Genomic DNA, 18778 nt, shown 5'->3' with positions numbered 1-18778 from the left:
TTTTTGAATGATTTTAGATGATTCTGCTAAACTGAAGATTTGCCTTAACATTTCCAAGTCATTCTTTATCTTGTATACTATGCATCACTGTAATTGAAAAGCTCAGTTATACACATGCTTTAGATAAACAATCTGTGTATATACAAATACAGAACAGATTTACTCTCTTTCATCTTTCTTCTGAGACCAATTGATGAGAAATCTTTTTCTGGGCCAAAGAGTCCTTCATTTGGATCCACCTCCTCTTCAAAAATGGTTAATTTGGGCTTCTCTTGCTTGGCTGGAGGAGCAGGTGCCTTCTTTGCTTTTTTAGTTCTAAAAGGTAAGAGAAAAGAAAGTTAGCTGCAACTCTTCATTTAATGAGCAAGATTTATGGCTAGAAAGTCTCATAAGCTGAAATGGAGGTGGGAGGCTAGGAAAGGTTTAGACAAAGGTACACAGGCATCTGTTAATTGCTGGCAGGAATGGGATACTGAGCTGGAGGGACTGTTGGTCTGGCATTCCCTAGCTGGACCCATGTTTTGTATTCTTAGTATCTGTCAAGGACCCTAATGGGAATGGGAAAAGCAGAGCTAACAATGCTGTACTGTGCAAACTACTGCTCAGAAACATTAAAGCAGTTTTACTCCTCCCACACATAAAGCTTAAAATAAGAAAGATCAGTCCCAGAAACAGTGTTTGAGACAGAAAAGGATGGCTTGAAATACAAAGTGCAAGTTGATCATTGCACTGATCCCTTTGGCCCCATTTGCCTGCCAGCTCCTGCTGCTGTTTATGATTGCTGCATACTCCTTTCATAAAGGTATTAGATACTTCCATCATCTGCCTAAACAGAGTTGACTCCCCTTCCAAGAGCAGAATGAAAAGCACCTGTCTCTTGCTGTCATACCCAGGATTCACACTCCACCAGCTGAAGCTACAAGGCAGCTTTCACAATAAGGCACCTTGAGTGATGAGGCAAACCAGATGGCACAGAAAAGAAAATTTAGAGGACAAAATCCTTTGGGTGAAAAGTCCAATTCCAACTAGGCTGAAAGAGAAGCAGTCCCTAGGACAGCATGTCCTTCCAAAGTAATTGCCATATTTCAGGGATCTTTATTCTCAGCAGCCCTGGCCCAGCAATTTCCAAGGCAGCCCCTTTGAGTGCCTCTTCCAATGGAAGATCTGATCTTCTCTGCAGAGAGCAGGTCAGGTTTCAGCCTAGAGCAAACCCAATTATCAGCACTTAACATGCCATAGTCATCAAAAACTACGAACAAGGTCAAAAGATTACACACACATTCCAACTACTTTAAAGAGTCCTGTAAAATCCTCTTCCAATTACAGCTGCACACAAAAGCAGAGTTCAGTTAATTCCAGTTATTTTCACAATTGTATTACCAATAAACTGGAATTCACGGATGGTATTACCTCGCTACCACCATTTTGTGGTAAATGTAGCCAAAGAGCAAGCCCCATGCAGAACTTAAATATTGTTTTATTTGGAAATATACCCTATTTGATACTCTAAAGGTATCTGCAGGTGTCAGCAACTGCTATTTATGACAAAATCCTTCATTTTAAAGCAGAAGAAACTTTAATGAATTTCTCTTTTTTGCATTCATATTCATTAGGGATATGTCTCAAGTAACTTCTGAATTTGAGCTATTTTTGAAAGTGCAGCTTCAAGGAACTGCTTCCAACTGCAGCATTTGTAGAAGACCCTTCCTCCAAAACCTGTCAAAATCTGAAGTTATAATATATACAGGCAGCTTTCACCCAGGACACCTACACAAACTCAACCTCATTGCTTTATTAACTGCAGTAAGGGATCTGTCACTCAAATGAGCCCAAGTATTAAAGGAAAAGGTAAAACAAACAACAGCAAAACCAGAAGAACAGGAGGATGGAGTCTTCCAGAGCTGACAAACTGATTAAAAAATTAATAAACAAAAATAAATCCAATCTACTAGGGAAGAGGCAATCTTTATTTGCCTAATTCACACCTCACAAAGTACTCTTTCAGAGGTGCATGACAATATGGGTGAGGATTTGCCAACCTACAGAATGCCAAAAGTCTTTGACAAGCCCCCTTGTCCATCTGGAGAGTTACAACAGCTCTCTTGATGCATAAGAGCCCATCATGGCACAGGTGATTATATACATGAGCCAATACACTGCCAAGCAACACGTCTCCCCCTCAGTGAAGTTAGCAAGGAATTTACTATTAGCTCGTATTTGCAGTAAACAATACTAGCATGGTGGGAAACACCAAAGAAAGAGAAGAGAATCATAAAGAGCATCATAAAGAACAGCATGTAAATCAGAAATAATGGAACTGAAAGGTCCTGGTAACAACCTTCTGTGTAGTCCAGCCACCAAACCAGCCCACTGACATGGGCTCACTTTCTCTCTGGCCAGAGGACTCCGCTGGCAGCTACAGGGCACGGGGCCAGACTGGGTCTGACTGGTACCAGTAGGAACAGGAGGAAGTTGTTTTTATGCCTTCGAGTTGTTTCCCCTCACTACCCTTCTAAGGAAGCCACTGTTGGACTGCCAAGTTAATTCCAGCATTTCCATACAGGGACACTGTTGAGGTCAGTCCCTAAGTGGGAAACAGGATTCCCACAGTTCTGTATTTAGCTGTGCCAGTCCAGACTGCACTGCTGAGGAGAGGTTAATGGATGAGAAGGGGGGTGTGAGAAGTTTCAGAGACTGTCTGAGGTTCTGCAGCTGGCCTGAGTGTGCATCTGCCTGCCCACCCATCCCTCTCTGTATATTGGTGCTACTTCCCCATAAGCAGGGCCCAGGGATTCTGCTGGAGCCGAGCTGATTGTGAAGCCCCAAGCTGACAGGCATGCAGAGGAGAAGCTGCAAGGACAGCTAATTCGATGATCATGATGTACCAGGGTGCAGTAAACTTGTGTAGGAATGCAGAGTCTTTGTGGAAGACAGAAATGAAGGAACATTACATATTACTGTACTCAAACCCTGCCCTTCATTAGCACCTTCTTCATACATCACGCTCACAACCTTGGCATCTGACATTTGGAAACTATCATTATCCAGCTGGCAGAAGATGACCCATGTTATTGCTATTTCTTCGTTTATGAAACAAGTGAACTTTTGGAACATCACTCTAGTGACTTTTAAAACCCTAACAAAAACCAAACCAGCCCTAAAGATGACGTATCCTTTGTTCAGCAGAAACTATGTGCCCAGCTGAGCCTAGTGACGTCTACAGAGGAAGCACTGTGAGAATAACTCAAATAACACTCCTGTCTCCTGCTCTGACTAAAAAGGAGCCTCCTAAGTGACTGTACATAAAGACTGGCCTCCTAACTGACACATCCAAAACTGGATGATCAAAATTTACAGTATATGAATCCACCTAGTCAGGCTGCTGGAGCACTTGAAAGTCCAGCTGAGCTTCCTGGCTCCCACGTGATCCTCAAATCACCCATGAAAATGTCAACAAAACCCTGTACACTTCAAACCTCACTCACTTTGTGAGCAGAGTTCTGTTACTGTTTACTGAGGCAATGTAGGTCACTCATCTGGCAGCCTCCAGCTCTGACTGGCACAGCAGCAAGGCACAAGAGTTTTCTAGTCAGCAGTGGGAAACAGCAACGAGGATGACTAAGACACTCCAAAGTCGGAAGATTTCCAGACCTGTGTGTGATAGCTGTTTGTGAAACACTGGAACTACAGATCCAGTGCTGAGTGACACTGGTTTAAATCAGAGTGTGTCTACTGTGCTCTATACAGAGAGGAGTCCCTGCCCTATGCTCATTGCTGGGTTAGAACAGTGAGTGTTGTGATCAAGAGTATGTGTAAATTTCAGCACACAAGCAAAAGTTTTCAGATATTATTATTCTGAAAATACAACCATCTCTTTTTTCTAGAAATAAGATTATGCTTCAATAATATTTAAAAAGGCTTATTCAGAATATACATACTCATATATTAGGTATCCATGGAATTTTACAAGGGAAGAGCTCATTAATATAAATGGACATCCCAACTCCCACAAATCTATGTTCAGGCTTGAACAAAAGAGCTACAGCTAGAATAGCAGCAGTATCAACACATCTTCTTGAAAACCACATCTGAAAAACAAAGATCCTATACACTAGTTTGTGCAGAAAACAAAATGTCATCTGCTGCTTTCTTTTCACTCAACAGTGCTCGTTTTCTAAAGCTGCCGATAATAACAGACAGGACAAAAGGGCTCTTTCTCCATCCTCTGGCCAGGGGATGCCCAATGGAAATTCAAAGCACATCAGCCTACACAGCCTCACTCCTAAGCATTAAGCCACCACGACAAGTGCTGGCTGCAGGGATACTTTACCTCACACAGCAATCTTTTTCTTGTAGACATCACGCTAATTTACAGTATTTTGAATGGCTTTGGCATGTCCCAAAGTAAGATAATGTGTAATTGATGGAATAAATCTCCAATTAGAAATCATTTGGAACAAGAGCATTCAGTTGCAAAGTTTGTCTGCTGCAGCTCTGAGATTAGGTCAGCCTTGGATTATTGCTCCAGCAGAGTAACAGATGGAAAGAAAGCCTGAAGGAACAGATTTTCAAGAGTTCAGCACCCATCCAGGGACCTGCTTTTGTGGAGAGATTGTTCTGAAGAGTTCAGAACTCAAGAGTACCTGTTCTTCCTTAAACACAGGCAAGCTGTGTTTATAATCTGTCCTCAAGTTTTCTGATTGTATCCTTTTCCAACATAATTTGAAAGCAGATGAGAAGACCACAGATGGACAACTTTTGTTTAGTACACAGATCATTAGCAATAATCATAATGCAGAAACATTTCCTAAAATATTTTCAACTAAATAACTAACAAAACACTCAAGCACTCATAAGCCTGGCAAGGGAACTCAGGTTACCGAGTAGACTGCAAACAAGGAAAATTACCATAAAGGAAATTTCTTTATAATTTTCCTCTGATTTTCTAGACTAATCCAGAGTGTAAGCATTGCTGGAACAAGCTAAGGATAACAAAAGACAAGTTTCAAAACATAATCATGACTAAATTAAACTACAGAGGTCCAGAACAAGAGAAGCATAATAAAGTTGTCAATAATGATGTGAAAAAGCCAAAAATACTCACTAGTATTTTGGGTTTCATCTGCAAAGTAGCAAAATGGTACTTTCAGGGTTTCTGACAACAGTGAATTTTTTCTTATCCTAATACTCACGTTAATGATGATCATTTTCAGATATACAATACCACGTAACATGCACTAAGGTGTTTCGGAAAAAATTGGCCAGGCATTTTCTGCACCCTGGATGTAACTACTCAACACATTTTAGAACTCCAGGGAGGTTACAGAGCACTAAAAATAAAACTATTTTAGAAATCAGAAAACTTACAAAAGTAGAACACAAGCATGGGCCAGTGAGCCTTGATGCTCAGTAAAATTAGAAAGGCAGATTATCAGATATGAGTCAGTAATTAAAAGAGCACTCATTATGAAAATCTGGCCAGAATCATGCTATTTTCTTTTCATTCGTCTACAGCCTTGATTATTAATGGTATCTTATACCCAAGGTGTGACATATCAATCCTGAAAATTCCCACCATGTTCTTCTAAAGCAAAAGCAGGACAATGGAAGTTTCTCTCCTCCAGGTCTCACTGCACCATTGCAGGAATCTGCCTCGCTGTAGAGATCCTGAGACATCTCTGCATTAACTTGGACACTCAGATGCCTCAAGCAACAGGGGATAAAACCACAACACTCGTTTGGCAGGATGAGGAGACAAAAATGTTATGCCTGTCTATGAATTAGTAGAAGAGCTACAAGGCAATCATGATGATGGCAGTATCAGGGCTTGATGCATACAGCTTTTCTCATGCCCTTAATGCTCTTTCTTTATTTGTATGTCTGGCAGGACTTGATTTCAAACTGATAAAAGGAGAGAAACACTGATTTTTGCTCTGCTTCCCTCTTCTGGTGCACCTTTTACAGTATCTTGTAAAACGTACCTTTTTTTAGTCCAGCCTTTACAATTCCTGCCCAATTCCATCCTTTTTTCCCTTTTTCATCCCTCCTCATTTTCCCAATTTTCTGGTCAGTATCAGACACTTTCTTGCTCCACCTCCAGAATGTGCAGTGCTGCCTTACCCTCCAGACTGACAATAAAGCTTTCTGTCATCTTGAACTCCCTTCTTCACACCATGTACCTCCTACTCTCCAGACCTCTGTTCTGGACTCTTCTTTTCCTGCTTTAACCCCAGAGATTATTATCATTAGTCAAATTACACATTTGAAAAAGACTACAGGCAGTAACTGAAGGAGAAACGGGAAACTTCACTGGGAAAGGGGAGAAATGCAGATGAGAAAGGGTAAGGGGAAAAGAAAAAAGGATAAACCTAAGCAGAGCTAACAGTAGGCAAAACAAGAGAAAGAGGAGAAGTTGAAGCTGATCACAAATGATAACTGTAACTGCTAGCCCCTAAAAATAAATATTTACTAGTCTGTTTTCAATAAAAGGCAAAAGTCATGTCAAATCTTAAATACATGCAAAATCTTTCTGAAGAAACAAAGCTTTATCAGGAAATAAAATGAGGGAGAACAGTTTGGACTTAAAAATTCTGCAAGATATTATCCCTTGGTTTATTTCCCTTAAATTAAAATTTAAGCTAAAGGAGTTACTTTCAGGAATAGTTACATTTCAGGAGTTACTTCTCAGGAAACTTTCTTTTAACCCTATAAAATTACACTCTAAGAAAAAAAAATCCATTCTCTTACATTAATTAATAATTGCTGCTGATCTGGAACTCCAAAACGACCAAATTCTTGAGTAGCTACTGTGTTGCATGCCTGTAAAATGATGTCTATATGCAGTATAACTTGGCAATAAAATGTGCCACAAGAATTTAAATTTGACCCCTGTAATGAAATCAACCTGCCAACAACGTCCCTTTATGAAACGTTCTTCACAAAACATCCTGAGAAGCTTCACAATCCAAGTCACCCAAGCTGAAACAGTGTGTGAAAAACACTTGCTAGTAAACATGTTTTCTGCCACACTCTCAACAGATTTGGGAGGAAACACTTAAAAAGGCAGCCTCACTAAGAGGGAATTAAAGGTATGCAATGTCATGCTGAGAATTCTTAAAAGTAGCAACTAAAAGTGACAAATGCAAATAGCAACCATTTTGGAGAAGTGATTGGTTTCTGCAACACTGCAATGGTGAAACCTGCTCCCCCTCCAGACATGAACATACTACAGTAGCTTCTTTTTAGACGTATTTTCTGAAAAAGCACTGAATATGTGAGTAGCTGATACCTCATTTTCAGATGTGTTGGGTACTCAAACCTCATGGAACAGCAGAGTCACAAAATGGTTTGGGTTGGAAGGGACATTAACATCACCTATTACAACCCTCCTGTCATTAGGTTGCTCAGAGCCCCATCCAACCTGGCCTTGCACACTTCAGGAGTGGGGCACCCACAGCTTCTCTGGGCCAGTGTCTCACCACCATTATTGTACTTATATCTCATCTAAACCTACCCTTTTTCACCTTAACACTACAAATTTTAAAGTGTCATCTCACTACAGGCCTTGGCAAGGTCTAATCAGCAACTGGTGCCTCCTTCCAACTACAGGCAGCCTGTTTGTAACTGCTACCTCTACTTAATAAAGTTTTAATTTGGGGTTATTTAATCTTTCTTTACCTCCTCACAACAAATTGCTGTCCAGCCCCCTGCACTCACACTGTGCTCCTCAGGAGGAGATAATTTCCACTTTGCTGCTGCCTCACCTGAATTCCCTCCTCACCACATCCTAAAGCAGAAGGGGTACAAGAGCCCAGACTGCAGACACATCTCTAATTTTTCTCTGTCTGTGAACAGAAAAGCTTTAAAGAGGATAGAAGATGCTTGCACAAAAAACGTCTGGCTTCTCTAATCCCTGACGCTCTGTATAAAACTCAGTCTGGAGGGTACATTTCCTTTTCTTTGCCTGGTACCTGCACAGACGAACCCCCAGCCTATAGAAAACCTCTAGCAACCTGCACACAGTGTTCCAGTCTAGAATTTTGTCTGACATACCTGTCACACCACATCTAAAGAGCTTATGAAAACCTCGAGAGGGGCCAGTTACCAAGGCAGTGAGCAGATTCCAGCAGTAGCCAAGCAGGATTTGCATCAACTCGAGGAGGGATGATGGGACTAAGCCTGGTTCCCCCCTGCCTTCCCTCCCCCACATCTTGCTGTTCACAGAGGTCACTTTTTCCTCTTGGCTGTGCCATGGGTAAAACAAACCTCTCACCACAACTCAGAGATGGCTCCACAGAAACTGCAAGAGAGAAGGACACAGGGAGACATTGTCAGAGCTAAATGACACCGCTGTTGCAGACACGGTGCCGTGCTCCTGCTGCTGCCTCTCCTGCTGATCATGACATCAAAACATCTTCCATAAAAAGAGAACACTGCTTTCCTGCCTAGGAGTGTCTTGTGATGGAGGTAAGATATAAAATTTCTCTGGGTGAAATATTCCGTAGGCCATGGATATACCTATTGCATGAAGCAATTCCACTTGTGATGTTGCAGACGCTGCTGGAGGTCAGACTGTAGGAACTGTCACACCGGGGAGCACCCCAGACACAATCTCTCCCTCCTAGGCAGAATACTGAGGCTCTGCAGGGGTGGCTGCATAGGGGTTGTTTTCTGCTGTAAGCAGAAAAACAGCTGACAGAATTCTGTATTTTTTTAAACTGGATTCCTATTTATGATTTTATTGCTAATTAGCTTGATTTCTGAGCAGAGAAGCTGTTGCAAGGTCAGTAATTCCAGGAGCTGGGCACTGAGCTCAGTGTGCCAGCAGCTGGCGGTCAGGCTGGAGTGGGGAAGGACCAGAAACCCCTTGGGGAGCACAGCGGGGCCGGGCACTGAATCACTGGAACCTGCTAAGTGCCAGCAAGCCACCACACGTGACTGAAAGGAGAAATGAGGAGTCTTCACAAGTGTTCTGGCTTATGCACGCAATCCAACTCAGTTGCTGGTGTTATTTGGCAGCCATGACAATATTCCAAAATCTTAACAAAATTCACTCCCCTCCTACTGGCAAAAATCTCTGAGCTCAGCCCAGCCAAAGTGACACTTGCTATTCCCACAGCACTCCTCAGAGCTGGCAGATAGATGATGTCAGGCCTCCAGCTAGCATCTCACATGCCCAGAGGATTGTGACTTGACACAAACACCATGAGACTCAGATCCACACAACTGACTCCTTGCAGACCCCACTCCTGGCTCCTGCTCAGCCACCTGATGATCTGCTCCTGCCCACCAGCCCCTTGAGATGGCTGCTCTGAACACTGAAGATTCCTGTGCTGCAAGGGTGCAGCAGGGAAAATGGATCAGGGAACACAGGCTGTGGGTAGAAATGCTGTAAGTATCTCAGGCTCTCATACCCCAGATGACATGAGGTCTCAGGCTTGTGTGGGGACAAAAAGGAACAAACACAGAGCTCCAGCAGCCAAGGAGAGCTCTTTCCATGCTTAGCTACTACACACAGTGTGAGTGTGAGCCATGTTTAGCTACTCATCACTCATTTGTGAGCTAACTTGATCCTTTGGGTCTGTTTGCTCACTCACAAATCCTACATTCATTCAAAGAACATTAAAGCTCTACATTGTGAAGAATCTTGTACCATCTAGTAAGTTGGAGACATGAGAAATTACCTGAAGTGTGTAAAGGAGGATCTTTGGTTGAATACAGAGAGAGAACACAAATTGTATCACTCATCTGTGTCAGTAACAGGGATGACTGAAAAAGTGCCGAAATTATGCTGATGAAAGCAGGGTATAGCAATTACAAATAACTGCACAATATTTTGAGCTTTTACTCCCTCATCCTACAATGGCTATGGCAGTGTTGGAGGAAGAATGATCATTACAGACAGAAAACACAGACCCAGGGCACTTCAGGATTTGGATCCTTAAGCAGAAATGCAATAGCAGACCTTTTACATGCCACAGAGCTAGGGCAGAAACAGCACAGGCTCAGTGTGGTTGTAAACATACAGTCCATCAGATATGGTCAAAATGCTGATTCACAGGGCTGAATTCTTCCTGAGAATCTCCTGCAGAGATTCCCCTGAAGCCCCTGGTGAGGCAGCTGTGCCCCTGCAGCACAGGAGGAGGCTAATGAGGGAGCAGAGATTCACCTGCGGCCTGTGGAGGATCCCAGCCTGAATCAGGGGGATGCCCTGTGGAGACCCCACACTGGAGATGGCTCCTGGCAGGACCTGTGGCCCATGGACAGAGGAGCCCATGCTGGAGCAGGTTTGCTGGCAGGACTTGTGACACAAGGGACATGTCAGGAGTCCTCCCTTGAGGAGAACGAACAGCAGAGAAAACGAGGGATGACGTGACCCCAGCCCCCATTCCCCATCCCTCTGCACTTCTGGTGGGGAGGTAGAGAAAATCAGGAGCAAAGCTGAGTCCAGGAAGAGGGAGGGGCGAGGGGAAGGCATTTTATAATTCAATTTTATTTCTCATTACCCTACTCTGATTTCACTGGTAATAAATCCAGTTCATTTCCCCAAGTGGAGCCTGTCTCACCCGTGACAGTCACTGGTGAATGATCTCCCCCTGTCCTTACCTCAACCCATGAGTCTGTCATTATAATTTCTCTCCCATGTGCAGCTGAGGAGGGCAGTGATGGAGTGGCTTTGCAAAGATTTTGACACTGAAATCCACAGCAGAGGTGCCAAGAGCAAAGGAGGCAGAACACACACCTACCCTGCTGAACAAGAGGGCTGGTGCAGGGCTGTATCCATATTTTACAACACCTGGCCTTGGTCTTCCCTTGCTGTAAGAGTCGGTCCGAAAATCCCTCATTTCTGCCTCACGACTGTCAGAGGCTGAGACCCCCCCTGGACCCTGGGCCACAGCACAGGAGAGATCCAAGCTTCTCCCTGCAGCTGCACCCACTGGACCAAGACGCCCTCCTCAGGGACCCGTGCAGGAACAATGGACACTGTCACGGTTCCTGGGCCGTGTTTGCAGAGGCCGTGTTTGCTTTGACTGACTGTGCTGTACCTGCTGCAGAGCCCAGACCTGCTTGCCCCAAACCTGCCTGATCTGAATGGTTGCACCTGATTCCCAGAGCAACGGGGCTCCTCACAATGACTCCTGGGTGCTCCCCCCCACGCTGGCCAGGTGCCCCCCACTTCTGCCTGCATTGTGCATTGGCCGGGTGCCCCCTGCTTCTGCAATGACTATAAAAGCTTCCCCCTGCGACTCACACTTTGAGGCCTCCCCTTCGGACGACGGCTCCATTGACCTACGTGCCACGGAGACTGCGAAGGTGGTCTGTTGGCATCGGCGTCACGAGGACCCCCGTCTGTCAGTTGGTAGCTATACCCTTTCTTTACCCCCCTTTCTCTCCCTCTCTCTCTCCCTCTCTTCTTTCCCCTTCTTTTCTATCGCATAACTGTGTGTATCAATAAAGATACAATTGATTTCACTTGAATTAAGTTATCACTGCCTCTTTTTGCACTCTGAAATCAAAACGAACCATCACGACCATCCTTTGGCTCGTGACACTTGCTCACTGTGGCATCCTGGAATTAATGTTGATTCTGCATCTGTTTTTAAGTTCAAAGTGCTTGACATGGCACGAGGGTTGGTGCTAGAGTTCTGCAAAGCCATACCCTGAACTGGTGCTAATGACATGCTTTGGGCACAGAACAAAGGCATGTGGGGGTGTTTGAAGGAGCAAAGGCTGAGGTGATACTGCCAGAGGACTGTACATGGAGGGAAGCTTGATGTCCATGTCACCTTCTGGAAAGGGTCCTTGTGAGGGCCCTTCCAGGAAGAAGTGATAAACAGAGAGTAGAAAGGAGACTGCTGTCCTTTGCCATGTTGTCCATTTGGCTGTAGGGCTTTAGGACACCTTGGCATCTCTCATACTATCCACCAGCAGCACACAGTGGCACCATGACAGCATCCCCCCTGTGCTGCCAACAGCTGGAGAAGGACTGGCAGACCAAGGAAGTTCCTCCGTGAGAGTAAGGGATAACAGGCTGGGTAACATCTCCAGCACCACCTCCCAAGGGCAACCAAACCAATACTTACTGACAACAAACCACAATGTTTGGATAGCGCCAAAACACCTCACAACCTTTCAGAATTCACTCTCTCTGCACCTCTGCATGTCAGGGCATGCCAGCACTGTTCCCTTACACATCAGGAATGAAATGTGGTCCTGAAAACCAGAAGTGAGCTATCTGCAGCCTAAACAGGATGTCTTTGAAATGGAGAATTGAATCTAATTGTCCTGAGACTTTGGTGCACAGTTGTAGGCCATGTGCTTCCCCTTCCTGTTCCAGAATCCTGCATTGTGTGGCACTGCCCACATCTCTTGGCAGCATCACTGAACAAACAAAAACAACTCCAGTGAGGTCAGGGTTTGGTGTAACAGCCCCTGAGGGATGAAGTGAGGGTTAACCGTCAGGATTCTCTTGAGAACACATTTGGTTTTTTCCATATTACAGGAACAGTTGTGGCCATGGCTCTGCCGTAGCCAAGAGGATAGAAAGATGGATGATTCAGGAATAAGTTTCCAGGACAAGACTGTTACACACAACAGCCTAAGCTGGCAGATAACCCATCACACAGATGAAAAATGAGATGTCTGCTGCAAATGAGACTAGATAATGTAGTAACCTCTCTTCAGCCACACAGGCGCAGGGCGGGGCTTTCCTCAGGCGAGTGCCAGTGTGATTAAAAGAGGGCTCTAGAGAGTGTGGCAAACAGGAGTGGGCAAACGGGCATGGCACAGCAGTTCAGGCAGGCAGGGGTGCAGGCTTCCTCCTGCTAGCAGGTTTTTTAGTTTGTTGTTTGTTGTGTTTTGGTTGGTTGGTTGGTTGGTTTGGGGTTTTTTTGTTAGTAATGGTTTTTACACAATCAAAAACTGCAGTTAGTAAAAATGTGTGTAGCCAAATAGAACCCTCCAAAAAGGATGTGTCTGTCCAGACCCCTTTCTGTGCAGTGTTTGAGCTTATCAGTGGTACCAGGGAGTGCTGCAGAAGAAGCCTGCCTGTGCTGTGAACAGGTGAATGATCTCCTTTTGCTGGTGGCTGAGCTTAGGGAGGAAGTAGAAAGACTAAACAGTATTAGGGAAAGTGAAAGGGAAATAGTTTGGTGGAGTTCTGCCCTTCCATCCTTGAGGGAGGCCCACCAGGAGTCAGAGGACTCCCATGCCTCCCACTGTCAGGCAATAGGAGGGCACCTGGTGGATGAGGGGGACTGGAAATGGGTCCCTACTCAGGGAGGGAATAAAAATTCCTCTTGACTCCCATCACCTACCCAGGTGCCACTTCAGAATAGGTATGGGGCCCTGGATCTAAAGGGTCAGCCAAATGACTCAGAAGAAAATTATCTGCTCAGTGGGCCTCCCAGTTATGCTTTATCTGTCAGACAGATCACCACCTCTGACATTAAAAAGAAGAGAAGGGTAGTGGTAGTGCGTGATGGGAGGGAGTTGCCCATATGTTGCCCAGACCAATCCCACAGGAAGGTCTGCTGCCTCCCTGGGGCCCAGGTAAGGGATATTACTGAGAGACTCCCTGGGCTGATTCAGCCCTCTGATTATTACCCACTGCTGATACTCCAGGCTGGCAGTGATGAGACTGAAAAGAGGAGTGTCAGGGCAATTAAAACGGACTTTTGGGTACTGGGTCACGTGGTTGATATGGCAGAAGCACAGGTAGTGTTCTGCTCAGTCCCTTTGGTGGCAGAGAAAAACAATGAAAGGAATAGGAGAACCCACATTATTAACAAGTGGCTCGAGGTCTGGTGTCATCAGCAGAAATTTTGGGTTCTTTGATCATGGGGCAACTTTTTTGGCACCTGGCTTGCTGGAACTGGATGGACTCCATCTCTCTGTTAAGGGCAGAAGGATTTTAGCTCATGAACTGGCAGAACTCATTAAGAGGGCTTTAAACTAGGTTTGAAGGGGGAAGGGGGTGTAGCTGGGCTGTCTGGAAGCAGGCCCAAGGGTGGTGAGCCTGAGTTAGGGGTGAAATCAGCAGCCCAGCTGAGGTGCATGTACACTAATGCAGGCAGCATGAGTAACAAACAAGAGGAGCTGGAGGCCGTGGTGCAACAGCAAAGCTGTGATGGAGTGACCATCATGGAAATGTGGTGGGACAGCTCACATAGCTGAGCACTGCACTGGAGGGCTACAAGCTCTTCAGAAGAGACAGGAAAGGGAGAAGAGGTGGAGGGGTGGCCCTTTATATTAGTGAGGCTTTTGATGCCATGGGTATTGAAACTAATGATGATGGAGTTGAATGCCTATGGGTGAGAATTCAGGGGAAGGCCAACAAGGCTGACATCCTGCTGGGAGTTTGTTATCATCCACCCAACCAGGAAGAAGAGCTGGACAACCTATTCTATAAGCAGCTGGAGAATGTTTCAGGCTCACCAGCCCTTGTTCTTGTAGGTAACTTTAACCTGCCAGACATCTGCTGGGAAGTCAATACAGCAGAAAAGAGGCAATGCAAGAAGTTCTTAGAGTGTGTGGAGGACAACTTTTTGTCACAGCTGGTGAGTGAGCCCACCAGGGGAGGGACTATGTTAGACCTGCTGTTCTCAAATAGAGATGGGCTGGTGGGTGATGTGGTGGTTGGAGGCCGGTTGGGGCACAGTGATCATGGAATTATGGAGTTCTTAATATGTGGTGACATCAGGAGGAACATAAATAAGGCTCTTACATTGGACTTCTGGAGGGCAGGCTTTGGCATATTCAGAGGGCTCCTTGGGAAGCAGCCCTCAAAAACAATAGAGTCCAGGAGAGACAGGCATGCTCCAAACACAGATCTTGAGGGCACAGGAACAGACTGTCCCTGTGTGCCAAAACATGAGTCAACAAGGCAAATGTCCAGCCTGGACAGGCAACAGGTTTTGAAGGAGCTTAGAAGTAAAAAGAGTATGTATCATCTTTGGAAGGAGGATCAGATCTCTCAGGAAGTATTTAAGGGGGTTGCTAGGGCATGTAGGAAAAAAATTAGGAAGGCCAAAGCTCAGTTTGAACTTAGAATGGCAACTTCTGTAAAGGATAATAAAAAATGTTTTTACAAATATATTAATGACAAAGAGAAGGGTAAGACCAACATTTGCTCTCTATTGGATGTGGGAGGGAACTTAGTAACTGTAGATAAGGAGAAGGCAGAGGTGCTTAACGCCTTCTTTTCCTCAGTCTTTAGTGGGAAGACGGCTTGTCCTCAGGACAGCTTCCCTCCTGGGCTGGTAGATGGTGTCAGGAAGCAGAATGGTACCCCTGTGATCCAGGAGAAGGCAGTCAGAGAAATGTTGAGCTGCTTGGATGTTCATAAATCTATGGGCCCAGCTGGGATCCATCCCAGGGTGATGAGAGCTGGCAGATGAGCTTGCAAAGCCACTCTCCATCATTTACCAACAGTCCTGGCTCATTGGTGAGGTTCCAGATGACTGGAAGCTGGTCAATGTGACACCCATCCACAAAAATTATAGGAAGGAGGATCCTGGTAATTACAGGCCAGTTAGCCTGACCTCAGTACGTGGTAAGATAATTGGAACAGTTTATACTGAGTGTCATCACACCGCACTTACAGGATGGCCAGGCTATCAGACCCAGCCAGCAGGGGTTTAGGAGGGGTAGGTCGTGTTTGACCAACCTGGTCTCCTGCTATGACCAGGTGGCCCACCTGGTGTATACAGGGAAGGCCGTGGATGTTGTCTGTTTTGACAGACAAGACCTTTGACACTGTCTCCCTCAGCACACTCCTGGAAAAGCTGGCAGCCCATGGCTTGCACAGGAGCACTCTGTGCTGGGTCAGGAACTGGCTGGGCTGGGCCCAGAGAGTGGTGGGGAAGGTTCTGTATCCAGCTGGGGGCCAGGCACCAGTGGTGTCCCTCAGGGGTCTGTGCTGGGGCCAGTTCTGTTCAATACTTTTATTGATGACATGGATGAGGGTATTGAGTCTTTCATTGGTAAATTTGCAGATGACACTAAGCTGGGAGTGCTTAGTGTGTGCATCTTTTGGAAGGGAAGAGGGCTCTGCAGAAAGACCTGGAATGGTTGGATGGATGGGCAGAGTCCAACAGGATGAAGTTTAATGAATCTAATAAAATGAAGTTTAATAAGTCCAAATGCTGAGTCTTGCATTTTGGCTACAACAATCCCCTGCAACATTATAGGCTGGGGACAGTGTGGCTGGACAGTGCCCAGGCAGAAAGAAACCTGGGGGCACTGGTGACAGCAGCTGAACATGAGCCAGCAGTGTGCCCTGGTGGCCAAGAAGGCCAGCAGCATCCTGGCCTGGATCAGGAATAGTGTGGCCAGCAGGAGCAGGGAGGTCATTCTTTATTCCCCTGTACTGGGCACTGGTGAGGCCACACCTCAAGTGCTGTGTCCAGCTGTGTCCCCTCAGTTTAGGAAGGACATTGAGTGCTGTGTCCAGCTGTGTTCCCTCAGCTCAGGAAGGACATTGAGTGCTGTGTCCAGCTCTGGCCCCTCAGTTTAGGAAGGACATTGAGTGCTGTGTCCAGCTCTGGCCCCTCAGTTCAAGAAGGACATTGAGACGCTTGAGCACATCCAGAGGAGACAACGAGCCTGGTGAGGGGCTGTGAACACAAACCCTGTGAGGAATGGCTGAGGGAGCTGGGGTTGTTTATCCTGGAGAAAAGGAGACTCAGGGGTGACCTTATCACTCTCTACAGCTCCCTGAAAGGTGGCTGTGCCGGATGGGGGTTGGTCTCTTTCTCCAGGCAACAACCGACAGAACGAGAGGACACAGTCTCAAAGCTGTGCCAAAGGAAATATCGGTTGGGTATTAGGAAAAAGCTTTTTACTGGAAGAGTGATAAAGTACTGGAATGGTCTGCCTGGGGAGGTGGTAGAGTCACCATCCCTGGATGTGTTTAAACAAAGACTGGATGTGGCACTTGGTGCCATGGTTTAGTTGAGGTGTTAGGGCATGGGTTGGACTCGATGATCTTGAAGGTCTCTTCCAACCTAGTAATTCTGTGATTCTGTAAGATGGTTTTGAGGGCATGACACTGTGTTTTGATGCCATCAAGTATGCCTCAGATGCTATTACAGACAAAAAGCAATAAAGCAAGGAAGAGAGAAGCTTAAAAGTCTTCCATTCAAGCCACTCCAATCCATTTGTGTATCATGACAAATAAAGAGCAGTTATTACAGAAAATTGTGGTTCAGAGAGCAGACCTCAGACAATAACCTATACTAGTGAAACCAAAATCAAGACCTTTTCCAAGCCACATGATACACCACAGCTCACACCCACAGGGCTGAACTCTGAACACCCAAAAGAGGCAGGCTGCACCTATCCAGCTCCAGGCCAGTTCTGGAGCTGTGCCAGCACCCAGCAGTGCCAGCTGAGAGGAGCCAGCAGCCACAGCCATCCTAGCTGCAAAATGTCCCTGGGGCTTTACGGCCATGGAGCATCCTCAGGTGCCAGGCACACCTCAGTGCTGCCTTCATCTCCTTACAGGGCCCCAACAGCTCCAATCTTGACTCCTGAAATGCACATTTCTCAGGCTGCCCTGAGGGTAACAAAAGGCCAACAACAGCAAATAAATGTGGTGAGTGCATGGGCTGGGATAGTGCTGCACAGTAACTGCCTGGTGAGTTTTCAGCATGTTTCTCAGTATGAATTTGGCCCAGGCTAATTATCACTTTCCCAAATGATGCTTGGACAAAGTTTAGGGATCAGTACAAGCTTAGGGCTCCTCCTGTTTTGGACATGGCTAGTTTGCTGTGGGAAGTGGAAGGATTTAGCTGTTGGACAGAAGCTACTTTATTCTAGTTGGCAAAAGCAACACTACAGTTCCTGTCTGCTTTTATTTACTAATTTAGCCACAGTCAAACCACCTACCACAGTTGTGTATTTCACTGTCATAATAAATCTTACTCTCTCTCTGATTTGGACATGACTGGGCATATCAAGCAAAATATGGAAAGAAAGGGTTTGACTCCTACCCAAAATGTACAGAAGGTAATGGAAAACATTTCTTTTGCTTCAATGACAGTGGTCATTAACAACTATCTGAATGCCACATTTCTGTGCAAAGGGAAACTTTTCTCCAGGCAGATCTATAAAATCAGTTTTATTTCTTTTATTAAAGGGATAATGGAGAAATCTAACTTTTAAATACTGTGATATGACCCAAGAAATTCATGTGCAGAATGAAGAGCTGCTGAGTCTCAGATGCATCTGTCCTTAGGGCCACTCCTTTTTAACTGACATTTCAGATGATTCCACACGTGGTCAAATGCTGCAATGGGCAGCAGTAAAAGATGTGATCCCCAGGTGTGTTAATTAGTACAAGCCTACAGTTATATAGCTAAATCATGCATTTTTGGCAAAGTTTTACAGATTGCTTTCAAAAACGGTTTTCCAAAAGCTGATTCTTTGATCCTTTGAAATGAAGATAGAAATGTCTGCAGCAGGTCCATGGGGAAAATGGAACAATGGTTTCATTAAGTCTGCTGAATTAGGAACCTGTCAGCATCAGATGAAAGGAAAAACATGTCTCCCATCTCGACTTAAACTAAACACACATTCACCCCACAGACAGCTTCTTCAGTGAACAGTAAAGCAACAGGGCAGCTCTGAATCCAGCCCTCATTAGCAGTCTGTCTCATCTATGAGCAGTTCTCTGCATCTGTCGATTAAAGATTTCCCCTGCCTTGGTGAAAGGAGCAGGCTCATCGATGAGGTAATGCTTTTTTATTCTAATTAGGGACTTGAGTCATCCTATTAT

At 45.4% G+C, this 18778-nt stretch overlaps 1 protein-coding gene across 2 annotated transcripts in view; it reads right to left on the bottom strand.

The window, feature by feature from the left end:
* HS1BP3 (HCLS1 binding protein 3) overlaps positions 1 to 18778 on the bottom strand; it is a 57216-nt gene that overhangs the window by 11306 nt on the left and 27132 nt on the right. For both annotated transcript variants that reach the window (XM_063424360.1, XM_063424368.1), the window contains exon 5: positions 164 to 315. In XM_063424360.1, the coding sequence (XP_063280430.1) occupies positions 164 to 315 (152 nt within the window). The remainder of the gene's footprint in view (positions 1 to 163; positions 316 to 18778) is intronic.

Source organism: Prinia subflava, chromosome 2, assembly GCF_021018805.1.
Source record: "Prinia subflava isolate CZ2003 ecotype Zambia chromosome 2, Cam_Psub_1.2, whole genome shotgun sequence".
NCBI lineage: Eukaryota > Metazoa > Chordata > Aves > Passeriformes > Cisticolidae > Prinia > Prinia subflava.
This window is presented reverse-complemented; position numbering and strand designations above follow the sequence as displayed.